General features: G+C 36.0%; 1 protein-coding gene across 1 annotated transcript in view; it reads right to left on the bottom strand.

The window, feature by feature from the left end:
* Window positions 1-14,671, bottom strand: part of LOC103586804 (attractin-like protein 1) — a 461,271-nt gene that overhangs the window by 109,643 nt on the left and 336,957 nt on the right. The window contains exon 4 of the mRNA XM_008568136.1: window positions 6,281-6,395. Coding sequence (XP_008566358.1) covers window positions 6,281-6,395 — 115 coding nt within the window. The remainder of the gene's footprint in view (window positions 1-6,280; window positions 6,396-14,671) is intronic.

Genomic DNA, 14,671 nt, shown 5'->3' on the forward strand with positions numbered 1-14,671 from the left:
TCTACAGCCTCTGACTGAGCAAATTCTAGGTGGATACCTGGGATGAATCAGGGCACAAAGCACCAGAGGAGGCAAAAGTTTCCAGAAGTTAAGGAGGTAAAATGGAGAATATTCAACAAACACTGCAGAAACATGATGGGAAGTAAGGAGGGAGGAAAGGCATTTTAGGGACTATGATTACCACTCTTATTAAGCTTAGCAATCGTTTTGTCTCACTTCTCTATTCTTTGTTCCTATCACTTAACACAATTTGTAGTTACAGGTTTATTTGCATGATTATTTGTTTCTTATTCATCTCCACACAGGCTGTAACCGGTACGAGGGCAGGAACTGCGTTTTGTTCACTACTGTATATCCAGTGCTGGCATCCAGCAGACACTTTTAAATATTTCTTGAATGAATAAAGGTAGCAAATGAGGATTCACAATAACTATATTTGGGATGGAAGATAAAATTATTTCCTACTGTGGATTTTAGGGTCTTTTTAATATCAGGTATTATTTGACACGGTCATATTTATTAACAATAATCTCAGACATTTGTTCTTATCTCTGTTGTCTCCTGGACTTTCTGCCTAATTTTGTGGCTTATTTTACCATGAAGTGCCGGCTTTTTCTTCCTTCTTTATGAAGACACACATACTGGCTGTAAACAATATTTGGATTTGAGGTTAAAGGATAACTAACATGCCAGATTTTTGTAATTTAGTTTTGATACAATTCAGTAGTTCTGTTTCTTATTCCAGCCACCTCTAACAAAGGGACTGCTAAGATTAGATCAACAGATGTGTTTCTAGAAGTGTGAGGATATAGTGGCAGAGTTATGAAAGGAAAACAGAGAGTCTGAAGGGAATGAAACTCCAGAGGCTTCTGGAAAAATGGAAATGTGCTGTAAACACTGGCTTCTGAGGAAATGTGTGATATTCCTTTTAATCTTTTCTAAAATAGGAGCACTATAAACTATCTACATCTTCCAAATATGATAAGGATATTGGGAACCAGACTTTATTAATAAAATTATCAAGGTTTTTTTTTTTAATTTAAGGATCTAATTATTTTTAGTTACTAACCAGCAGTACATGGAAAAATAAAGTTTCCCAACTGGTCCTGGGCATCTGGAAAGATAAGTTACCACTTAGAAGCAAGTTATTTATTCTTCCCATTCCAAACCAGTATGATGTAGCATGATTTGTGGTAGAGCTATTCAAAAGTGCATCCTAGGAATCTAACCCAATCCCATCATTTTATGCATGAGAAAATAGGACCCAGAAACCAGAAGACTTGCCATGGTCACACAGTTAGGTAGTGGCAGAGCTGGGTCTAGATCTCAGGGCTTTTGACTCAAAGTCCATAGCTCACACATACAAACGTAAGGTCTTTTCCTGTGACTGCATACCCCTTATTGCTATTATACACACCAAGTCATAGCTTCATTAGTGGATGTGTCATGGCATGCACATTTTTCTATTTTACCAAATATCTGGAGTTAAATAATCTAGAAATGTAAATCCATCTTTCTTTTGCCCTTAAGCCCAATGCTTAACAGAGACCCTTCAGGACCTTCCTTTTTGACTCTGGATTTAAAGCTTTTTCAGGAATAAGGACAATCTGAAATACCCCTGTGCTTCTATCCAGAAAAGCTCAGTAATGAGGGAGAGTCACACAGGCTGAGAGTCCAATGGCCCTCGGTTTGAATTCTGGTTCATTCACCCTGTAGCCATATCAGCCCTGGGCAAATAATTTAATTCCTCGGGTTTCAGTTTTTTAATCAGTAAAAGTGAAATAATCATAGCTGCTTCAATGAGTCATTAAGAGGGTTAAATCAGTGAATATATATAAACCACCCAATACAATGCCCAGAATCACTAGTTCTCTTTTTCCCTCCTCTTTCACTTAATTAAACCAAAGTTCTCTTTCTGTCATCATTATGAACAGGAAAACTATCCATGACACTGAGGTTAGACAATCATTTTAAACATTATACAATATTTCTGCATTACTCAAAATAATCTGGTTGTCATGCCAAACTTTCTAAGCCTAAAGTAGAAAATTTCAAAATCTCAAACCTTGAACTTTCTGATAATGTTAGAGTCACTCATACGTGATGCAGGATCATGGCAAAATTCTACTCTTAGTTGAAGCACATGGCTTCTTTCTGGCAGTGAATATCTGGGCCACTGGGATTTTTAATCCAGTGAGAAAAGTTAATCTGCTTCTCATTAGGAAGAATCCATAAACTATGAAATCCATAACCCTCCATCACAAAGTGACAGCAATCATTATCATTTTCAATTTATGCTTTGAAGATCTCTATTTACTTTGTCCACATTTCATCTTAATGTGACTCTAAAACGCTTGGGGACCGTGCTGTCCAGGGTAATTGGAGACATGCTTGGTTGTTAAGTGTCATGCAGCAGAGTTACTTAGTGTGTCCTGTTTTCACGGGGATGTCAGTCTTTCAACCACTTTGAGGTCAGAAGAGAAAGTGGCTGCATGGTGAACGTCTGCCAACAGCTTAAATCCCACATTAACCCGAGAGAGACTGGCATGGCTGGCATCACTTGCTCACAGAAAATACAGAAATGAAGCAGCAGGTTTACTGCGTGGGGTAGCAGGGAACCTAATTAATCCAGCTCTAAGCCACCAATAGAGGGAGAATTGCTCACAAGCACCTAAATTCATTATATTAAAAAAAAAAAAAAGATTAGTTCATGGGTAATCTAAGGGATAAATCTGCACAGTTGTTCTTTGGACCTCTGAAAAGATGAGAACCATGAGGAATGAAGTTCACACATTTCAGACAGACTGAAAGGTCCATGTTTAATCATTGCTGAATAAATATTACTCAAACAGTTTGCTGGTGGAAAGAGAATATAATCTAAAGACAATGCCATTTTTTAAATTTAAAAAAAAAATGCTAGCTGCTATTGAAAAGAGACGGCCAAAGTAGCACCTGCATATTTCTGAATCACTCATTTTTTAGTGCTGAAATTCAGTTTCTGAGAGAAAACCACCATGCTCATAGGATGCTTCTGCCTTTTCCATATCCCCAAAGTCATCCTTCTCTTAAATCCTTTTATTCATGCTAATGAAGAGTACACACGACACTGACATTTAGGAAGCTATATTTCAAAAAAGGGGCCTGATAAAAAATATTGAGACTGTGCAAAGTATTTCAAGAGGAGTTTTGACCTAATAATAAATGCTAATTTAATCACTGTACAATTTGGAGACATAAATAGCCTGAGAGCCAAGAGAAGACTTCTGGAGCCCTATCCTTAACACAGTGGGGGTTGGGTCAGGAGTCTGTCCATGAAGCTCCTTCTTCCTTCCTCCTCAATTCCCCAAATCTCCCACCCTATCCCGACACTGGAGGAGGCTCTTCTGAATGCAGGGCTCCTTAGTGAGGAATCTGGGAAACAATGAATGAATTCTAGTTCAATTGCTCATTTTATTGAAGTTAGCTGAGGCTCATAGATGGAAGTGGTTGCTCAAGGTCACATTTCCCGGGTCTCCATTCATCATAATCATCAAAAGCATTTATGAACTGCTTTCTATATGTAGGGCATTATCACGAGCACAGGTGTATATATAGACTTTCTGTAAAGATATGAGAAAAGCCAAACTCTACCAATGAGATAACCAGTGTCAACATTTTCCACTCAACAGCCAATATGGTTCCCAAATAATCATTGGGTTGTATTTCTTCTTAAATACTGGACAATACTATGTTAAGTTTTAATTGGCTACGTACACACCAAATATTTTTATGAAGACTAAAAAAAAAAAAAACTAATCATTTCGGTATTGGTATTTGCCTTGTTCAGGGGAAACCCTAGGGGATGGCATTAGAAAATTTCTTTCTACAGATATTGCTTATTTTTTGGCAGTGAAGTCAAGACCTTTTTATTTTATTGTTTCCCAACATATCATTATTAAAAATTTCAAACATAAGGCAAAACTGAAAGAATTTTATAATGAGCACCAGTATTCCCACCACCTATATTCTACTATTAACATTTTACTTTGCTTGCATTATGACATATCTGTCCATCTACCCATCTTACTATCTGTTCATCAATATATTGCATGTTTTTGTTGCATTTCAAAGTAGATGCAGACAGCAGATAATACCATATTTTGAAGGAGCAGAATCAAAGGTTCTTCTTATCCTATGAGAAGAGCTAGAAATATTTATTAGAGTTTTTTAAAAAACTAAGAACAGTCTCATCCTAAATCGTGCACACAGATATTCATCATAGTTCAAAGTACAGGCTCTGTAAAGAGTATTGTAAACTATTTCTACCTATATCAACCCTGTAGACATTTTCAGTACTCATCCAAATGCTTGGCTTTGTGAAGACATGGGCTGTTGATTACAGAGAAATAAGTTGTTACAGATCATTTGGAAAAATTACCTGGAAGACTAGCAATAAGTATTTTTAGTTCTTTTCCTCTACACTCTAGTATCCCTCCCCCAATTATTCCTTGAGCATAGAAATACAGTGCTTTCTATGCCTTGCTCCCCTCATTTATAAAGTGAGTCTTAAATACCTATCTCACAGCCTTGTCATGAGGATCAGACGGGAAAAATAGGAGAACACCTTGTAGAGTAAAGCACTATGCACATCTAACATAGCATTTTCATTAGTAATCACAAGGCATATGTAAGAAAACGCAGCTGAGGTAATGATCCGCACCGCTACGGGCCTCTTTTAAATCAGTCAGAAAGGATTTCAAAGGTTAAAGGGACAGAGTATTGGCAGTTGCCTTCCCTCTGCCCATCAGTGAGTCATCTTGTCAAGGATCTAGAAGAACCTTGGTGTATATCACGTAGATTTGTTTTCATTAGTAAAGTGTTTGTTTTGGAAATCATCCCAGCTTTAAAACAATGCTTCCATTAGCTGGGCACAGTACCTATAATTATCCTTCTTATCTGACCATTGCCAAGCTAGTCTCCTTACTGCATCCCATTTACCTTGGTGACGCTGAAAGGAGAAGGGTGAGACATTCACTCTATGTATAAGAAGGTGCAGAGAATGCTTATTTCTTTGAATAAACATCTTAAAAATAAACTTTGGACAGAGATTCCTGCAACAAAATATCATCAGCTACCATCAATGATGAATCTAAAGGTGCTGGAAACCCTCTTCTCCAATATATGGGAAAATTATTTTACGTGCAGATCTAACATTTACAAATATAGACTGGTGTATTTTACATTTTTGTGTGTGTCTGGTTGGACAGAAATCAAGAAAGTGAGGAGCAAGTTCAAAGCCAACTAGGGAAGCAAGAAAAGATAAAATAAGCAGGGAGGCAAGTTCATCATCAATTACTATTATGGAGAACCTGCCAGATCTCTGGCACTTTATTTTATGCTTAAGAGGAATCGAAGAGAAAGACAGATTTGAAGTCACCCTTGCCCTCGAAAAGCATCCATTTTGCTAAGACTTGCATGGAGAAAACAATCAGAAGACAGAAAAATTAGAAATTATAAAGAGATGGAATAGGATGTTAAAAAATAGAAAGAGAGAAATAAGTATAGTTTGTGATTTAAGTAAAAGTTATATTCAACATTGAGCATGTTTATATGTGGACAACACCACAGCAACGAGAAGACCTCTAAGAGAATACATATATAATTACTCTCAAATCTAAAACATGCTTTTTATCAAGGTAAGGAGAATTGGAACACAGGCCGGCTATGCCCAACTAAGGCAGAAGCTTCCCCTGGCCCATGAACTCTGCCTGTCTGGTCCTGGGAACAAGAACATATCTTGAACATATTGAGATAACAGCATCAAGCTGTCATCCTCTGATGCCACTAAACATTCCAAACATACAAGTAAATCTCCTAGTTTGTTCCCATATTCACAAAGCAAATTTCTAATCATATTTGTAATTTGGTTTCCTGTATGACACATGCACTGGGAGAAAAGGAGCTGGCCAGAAAGGTTAAGAATATGGTTGCCCTGCTAATGAGATTTCTCATTGTAATTACAACAGTAAATTGGGATGTGTGTGAACCTATATACATGTGTGTATTATACACAAATATGAGCACATTCAACATGTATTTGTAAGAGAAACACTGGCAAATCTGAATTTACAGCAATGCAGATATCGAAATATTTGGGTAAAAGTGTATTCTAATAAAAATTTGCCACGCTCTAAATTGGAACTTTTTAAAAGTCTTGACTGTGCTGTTTGGTGGTATTGTGTATTTCTTGTTTTTGTCTGCAAGCTTTGCTTAACTACTCATGGCTCCTCATTCATCATACCTGACTGCCCAGGAGGAGGGGCCCCCGATGATCCTCGTGGTAGACAAAGAAACACAGTCAGAACAGCAGCTCTGTTCCCAGCACATGGCTCCATGGCTATTGGTTTGGGTGCCCCCTGAAAAAGAAAACCCATTTTAAGTTTGCAAAAGTGACACAACATTGCTATTCTACTTTTCACCTTATCTATCGTTCAGTCAGCTGGACTGTACATTCTTAGTTGTTGGAGACACATTATGTGTCATTTTAACACTCACTCCTGGCACAGTATAGATGTGCAATCTATCTACAGTTGAATAAATGAATACATTTCACTATATTTGACGTGCAGCTTGTGAGCCACAAAGCTATGCAACTTTTTTTGCTTTTTCCCAATTGCTTCCTCTCACCAATGATGTACCATGTAACAGTTTACTAATGAAGTGATCACAATTCAAAATATTCTGTTGGCATATCTTTTTTTTTCTTTTTTAAATATACTTTTTACTGTCTGTATTTAAAGTGTACAGCATGAGGTTTTGAAATACATAGCAAAGTGATTTTACAGGCAAGCAAATTAACCTACCCGTCACCTCACATAGTTAGCTTGTGTGTGTGTGTGTGTGTGTGTGTGTACTGTCTGTATTTAAAGTGTACAGCATGAGGTTTTGAAATACATAGCAAAGTGATTTTACAGTCAAGCAAATTAACCTACCCGTCACCTCACATAGTTAGCTTGTGTGTGTGTGTGTGTGCGTGTGTGTGCGTGCGTGTGTGGCAGGAGGGTAAGAGCACCTAAAATCTTCTCCTTAGCAAATTTTCCTTATACAGTACAATGTTATTAACAATAGTCCTCCTGCTGTACATTATATATCTCTACACTTCTTCAACCTACATAACTGCAAGTTTGTACCCTTTGACCTACAGCTCCCCATTTTCTCCCATTTCCTCCCCTTGTTACCCCTGGTGACCACTGTTCTACTCTCTGTTTTTATGTATTCAACTCTTAAAAAATCTACATATAAGTGAGAACATGTTGGCATATCTTTAATATAACTTCAGTTAAATACATATTTAACAATCACCCACCAATGCACCTGTATAAGTAATACAGCTTCAGGAATACAAGAAAGTGAATGAGTATATGATAGTGATAATAGTAGTAATACCTAATATTTTATTAAGTATTTACTATGAATTAGGTAATCAAAGTGCTTTACATATGTTAACTTATTTAAATCTTATAACAACCCTGTAAGATGAGGACACTGAAAAAAGAGGTTAAAAAAGCTTTCTCAAATTCACGTAGATTAGAAGTTGCAGCAGGGCTGGCATTCAGGCTCAGGCAGGCTGCCTCCTGAGTCCATGTTCCTAACCACACAATGCAGCTTACAATGTGTGGGATGTACAAACAAACATGCACTCCCAGAAATGTATACATAAACTTATGCACAAGCACACAGTGTGCACACACAATCCATGCACACACACGTGTACACAAACACATATGTGGAATTGGGGTTTAAATACAATGTGACCTTTGAAAAGTGAGGATATCATTTTAGCCTAGGAATGGTGGTTTTGGCTATATCAAAGAATTACAAGTGAAACATGGTTGACATATCAAAGCAACATCTTTGCATAAAGGCAAAAGTAAAGAGAAGAAAAAATACTGTGGCTTTAATTATTAGAACAAATGATTTGCTCAGTTTTTTTCCCACTGATTATATTTGAACTTTTCAGAAGAAATATAGACATGTAGTCATTCACCTACAATATTCCAGAATATTGCCATTTCCAGAAAGTTTAATGAGCCATTAAAGATAAAATATGTCGCCTTTCATGTAAAACTTAGACTGAAATTTGTGGTGACAATGGTTTTATGTGGTTATAAAGGATTTCTCCTTTACAGGAACATAAATCTCATGTTTTAAAATTGTTCTCACATAGATACATTTTGGGAATTTTCAATATAAAGGTGAAAGTTGCCATCGTGGTAGAAGAAAAGGGCATAAAAATGTTCCAAGAAAATGCTGTAAGCCATGTTGCAATACTTGTATCAAGTTACATGATCTATGGCTTTACACTTTAAAGCTTACATTTAATTTAACAGACTTATTTTAGAAAATGTTAAGTCAAAATCAGCATAAGTACATAGATATTCTCCAATGATGTAAATATTTAGAGAATAAGCTTGTCACATTCCAAGGCTGAAAGAAAAATACTATGAATTTTTTTGAACCATATTTCTAGGTTACTAAGATTTACTTTAATTTAACAAACGCAAAGCATATATAAAGGTCAATTGGTTAAAATATTCTAAGAGAACATAAAATGAATTCAAGTTTTAAATGATAGTGATATATTAGAAATAACCAAATCCCTTTCACTATACCTGAGAAATAATTGATCATTTCTACAAATAGACAAGGTTTTCTTTGTTGTTTTGTTTTTAAGCTCTCAATGCAATAATTGGCACTATTCAGAATATCTAAAGTCACATTAAAAAAAAACTTGATAGCAAAAATTAGAACAGTAGGATTTTATGATTACAAAAAAAAAAGTGAGGAACAGTGGTTCTTGGTTTAGGGAATTTAGAAAAAAACAAAAAAACAAAAAACAATTTGGTAGTACATTAGTCGATCGTGTTGCCAGGCTACCTTTCAGCTGTTTTAACACTAGCAGAAAAGGTTTTAAATATCAAAAGCTGGTGTTTAAACATCAAACTCATCGATGGAGAGAAAAACTAGTAAAATTAGTTTTAGAGATAAAAATTACTAAAATTAGTAAAAATCATTAAAGTAACTGTAAATTTCAGGTGGAATGTGGTCTAATTAACACTTTAAACTTCAGAGACTCGGCAACAGATAAGGACAGTGTAGCAGAATATCTTGATCATAGAAAAGGAATCATGCCTGCCTAAAAGCTACTTCTGTAAAATCTTCCTTAAAATAATTCTCTCACTCTCAGTTCTCCTGCTATTGTATAGAAAACATTCAGAAATCTCTTTATATTGATAAGCTATACAAAAGTAGATTATAATTCTATTTTGAAATCAAATTGCCTTACAACTTGGTCTATTTTTAGCTATAAGAATTTTCATCAAAGGATATTAGCAAAAATAAGAATTAGTCATTATGTTTAAAATATTAGTTACTAGCACAGCTCTTTGACAATTCTGGAAGGAATTCACATAACTTAAAAAATTATTTCCAAAGAGTTTGTGTCAAATATTATTTTTGATACAGAATTTTAAACAAACAAACAAAAAAACACTTTATAGCACTTGAATTTTACAATAGAAAATATCAAAATCCAACAAATGATAATATTTCTGATGCCTTGAGGTTTGTCAGTTGTTTTGTGTTAAATACACAACCATGAATCAAAATCATTTTACAATGACATAACATGTTCACTGAGCTGTGTAATTTATCATGCATTTTCCATGGGCGCCTTTGGAAGAGATAAGGCATGGGTTTGTTTGCCCACAGCACTCAGCAACTGTGATTTACTTCTAGGCGTTTTTATATTTGTTGTACCACAAGAAGCTGGTGTTAGACTGTGCCAGAAAACATCCCTGACAGTTATGTAATTAGCAGTCCTTGTTTACTAAGCACATAGCACTTTTACAAAAGACATGTTTTGCTCACTCTAGTGGTTTTGAAACTATTGAACTCTTATTTTCAAGTTATTGTTTTGGGGGGGGCAGACCCTGACAGTTATGTAATTAGCAGTCCTTGTTTACTAAGCACATAGCACTTTTACAAAAGACTTGTTTTGCTCACTCTAGTGGTTTTGAAACTATTGAACTCTTATTTTCAAGTTATTGTTTTGGGGGGGGCAGGAATTCTATGTTAAATCCTTTCCACTATTCAGCTATTAAAGACAAATAAATTACCAGAGAAGCTCTTGAATCATACAGATTTTCAAGATTACAGTTCTTAAAACTCAAAATAATGTGTTTTCAAAATGAGGCTGACATTGAGCCTGGGATCGATCCTGGGAAACTGGTGCTAAATGAATCACTGCACATTTGGAAAACACCGTGGGTAAGGCTGGCTACTTGTTTCTTCCTCTGTTGGCCCTGCCCTTTCGAAGGGTGAGTGAGTGAGTGACTTAATTCCAGAAATCACACTGAGGCCCAGCACTGAAAACTCTCTCTCCAGCAGCTGAGGGTTTTAATAGAATTAGCGATGTCCTTGAACTAGTCCTTGCAATTTAAGTCAGGTTCAGTCCAACACTCAAAGACTCAAAGACAAAAAAGACGTTATGTCCTTTTTTGAAAATTTTTAGAGTTCCAAAACAGGACTTGCAAACTCAAATATCTTCAAGGTCCAGGTGGGTAACTTAGTAATAATAGCTAACATTTATTATGTGCTTACAATTTGCCTGTTGCTATGCTAATGCTTACATGGGTTTAATCCTACCCCATGAGGTAGGAACTATTTCTGTTGTGCAGTTGATGAAACTGAAGCTCAAGGAGTTGAAGTAACATAACAAAGGTTGCAGACCTAATAGGTGGCAAAACCAGGATTTGGATCAATGCAGTCTGTCTTCTGAGCTTATAAGCTTAACCCTACACTATACTGCCTGTAATCGTAAGAAAACTGACTTACCTTCCAGAGTAAGACAATAAAAAATGGTGGGCACTAACTAGAAAGTACATAACATCTTTAAAGACATTAAATCTTAAAATGTCTGCTGACCAAAAGAACACATCCATGGGTCAAGAGGGGTCTGAGGGTTGCCAGGCACTTGTGTCTGCCCACTTATCAAACCTCATCTTTTATTCCGTACAACTCCATGTTTTAGTCAATATAAGTGCTCACTGTTCAACAACTTCTCACAGTCTCCAGCTTTCCTGATCTCATGCATCCCTCAAAACCAAGTCACCTCATTCATGAAACTTCCCCTGGTCTGAGGTATTTAGTCTCCTTTTTTATTTCTTTGCCCCTTATGGCCCTTCTTATTTTCTACCTTGAATGACAGCTGGGTAAATATCCTATCTCCCCACTGGGTCAAGCTTCTTGAAGGCAGGTCCAGTTTCTCATTCATCCCTATACCGCCTGGACTTACTTCTTGTACTCGAAATGCCCAAGCACAGAGCTTATGCCACCTTTTTGGGACTTATGACTCCCACATCTCTATTACAGGTATTGACATGTTGTATGTCCCTGCTCCTACAAGGCAGAAATCATGTTAGTTTTTTTTTTTTTTTGTCTTACCTACAGCATCTACTCGAATGCATTGCACATGGTAAATGAAAGAGTGAATGAATGAACAAATGAAATTGTCACAGATGTCACATGGTGAGATAACTAGTAAGGCATGACTCAGTTTCTGTCCAAATTATGGATATGAAAGGGATAATAAAACACTGAAAAGTAATAATAGTTAACATTTATTGAGTTCTCATTAGGCACCAAGTGCCATGCTAAGCCTTTTACATTCATTATTGTGTGTAATCTGTACAAGAGGATACGGTTATTTGCCATTTTGTACAGATGGAGAAATCGAAATTCAGAAAGGGCAGATAATATTCTCAGGGTAATACAGCTAGTGAGGGTCAGATCCAGGATTGGAACTCAGATCTATCTGATTCTAGAATCCACATTCTTAACCACTATATAATATTATTTAAAATATAGCTTAAGAAGCCAAGAGTTTCTCATTCTCTCAGCTCAGCTGTTAATAGTAGAAACCAACTTAGGATATCAGTTATACAAACATATGCATACACCTGCCTTCAGAACACTGCATCCTAGGAGCAGGTCCGCCACTATCTAGCTGTGTGATCCTGGGCATGTTGTAAATTAATTTCCCCATCAAGAAAATGAACAGGTAAGTTAGATGATTTTTAAGGTCTCTATCCACTTCAGCATTCTGTGACTATGATTTATGGATAACTTACAGAATCTGTGACATACCAGTATCTTATACTTTGTCTAAGTATAGTGAAATTTAAAATTTCAAATTCTTAGTAATTTTTTTTCCTGCTCAGTTACTTTAAATGGCACATCTAATTTTTAAAGAACTTTATTATATCATACGATGAATACATCACATAAGACTAAATGGCCACCATCGCATGCCAAAAAAGCAATTAGAAAATTGAATCAAGGAATTAAGGATTAATGTGGATATGTTATACCTGTCAGCAGTAATAAGTGTTTTGACAAGAACAGAATAAAGTCTGACAGTATGCACAAATACTAATATGATATATGAGTGAAATATTAAAAATGCAAACAACTGCACATTAATCACTCTAACATTTCCCTACTAAAACATTTTTAATGCTATTCTTATCAGAATCCATCTATAAATAAAAATGAGTCTTTCTCAACAGCTTGCATGTCTTGGTATTTGCAGTTTAATGAATGTTTAAATTGATATGAAATTTAGTTTTTAGTCACATTAGTAAAATAGAATTAAGTTACTAAGCATCAAATTAAGTCAGCCTGATGGCTTGGCTCACAGCTAATCAAGTGTGTTGATTCCATAGGATCAACAAATACCAAGATTCCACATCTCGAAAACAGATTCTCTGGTTTCATTGTTTAGACTTGGGAAAATATGAAAGTGAAAATCATATTCTTTTCTTATTTACTTTTTGTTTTGCCTGAAATAATAAAGAGGAAAAACACATTAGCTGGCTTTACTCAGTAGAAGAATTCATATTAATAAAATAAATTAAGCCGATGGACATTCTCAAAAACAGGGTTAAACTGTATGAGAAGCCAATTCAAAGAGAATAAAGTATTACATGTGGGAAAAGGTAAAGGAATAAAACATAATATTCACAGAATCACTATGCTGCTCCTGAGGTTCTGAAGGTATTCCAATTGTAAATTTCATTTTCATATAGTACCAAATGTTTTTCCTTTGTTGAAATGCCTCCATGTTCAAAATTTGCTCAGAATTTTTCACTACATTTCCGTACGCACACACAAACATGCACACTCATATACACCCATATTTAAGGTTTACATATGTAGCATGATATCTGGTTTAACTGAGTTGTGCTGTTATTTTAATTGTGTGACACTGCCATGTTCAAAATTTGCTCAGAATTTTTCACTACATTTCCGTACGCACACACAAACATGCACATTCATATACACCCATATTTAAGGTTTACATATGTAGCATGATATCTGGTTTAACTGAGTTGTGCTGTTATTTTAATTGTGTGACACTGCCTCGGGCAGGGAAGAGGCTGGATTGTGACAACAGCAGTGTTGCTACCTATTTTGTCCCAGATGTTTAGGTCCCAGAAAGTAAAATCGGGACAATACTATCTCCCTCGTGAGTTGGTTGATAAATCTGAATGCTAATAAGAGGCAACTTTGAACACATTATCTTTAATTGATTCCTGGTAGCATTTTTCAAAAGTTTGAAATAAGTCGTCTATTGAATAATTGCCATAGTAGATTTTTAACAACCTGCACTTTTCTCCATAGCTCAGTGGAAAAAGCAATGTAACCACTATATTTCATATATGAATTTTAAAATTGAGAACATCCTTTCTGGCCTTGAAAAGCACTGCTAAGGGTGGGAGACAAATGTAACTCCCAAATCAGTCGACTTCCCATCTTGCTCTTGCCCAGACTTGCGCTTTTGTTCCGGTCTTCCCATTCATCTAGACTTGTCAACATCTACCATTCCTGAAAGATCCGACTCAAACTCTCTACTCGCAGGAAAGCCATCCCCAGTCATCTCAGGCCACTCCAGGACCTCCTTGCTTTACTCTATCTCATTAAGAAGGAGTTAATAATTTTTCCTTTTGTAACTACTGCAATTAAGTATAATGTGGTGCTTAAGAAAACGACCTGTAGCACCCAGCTACCTGGATTCAAGGTCCCACCCTATGATCCTAGTGTGAGCTTGGCCAAATCACTGAACCTCTCTGTGCTTCAAGTTTCTCATCTGCACAATAGAGCTAGAAATACCTTCCTCCTAGTGTTATTATGAGGAGTTAAGGAATATGTTTATCCATACAAACACTGGTTTCTACTATTAATAGCCGAGCTTAGAACGACAGACTCCTTGGCTTCTTAAGCTATATTTTTAATAATATGGTATAGCAGATTCTAGAATCAGAAAGGTCTGAGTTCCAATCCTGGATTTGACTTGCACTAGCTGTGTCACCGTAAGAATATCATCTGAAGTCTCTGAATTTCAATTTCTTCATCTGTATAAAATGGAAAATAGCAGTATCTTCCTAATACTACAGACAGAAACTGAGTCATGCCTTACTAGTTATCTCTCCATACGACCTCTGTGACAATTTCATTTATTCATTCTTTCATTTGCTATGTGCAATGCACTGTAGTAGATGCTGTAGGTAAGACAAAAAAAGAATCTAACATGATGCCTGCCTTGTAGGAGTAGGGACATATAACATGTATA

The sequence above is a fragment of the Galeopterus variegatus genome, unplaced genomic scaffold (assembly GCF_000696425.1).
Source record: "Galeopterus variegatus unplaced genomic scaffold, G_variegatus-3.0.2 Scaffold379, whole genome shotgun sequence".
Lineage (NCBI taxonomy): Eukaryota > Metazoa > Chordata > Mammalia > Dermoptera > Cynocephalidae > Galeopterus > Galeopterus variegatus.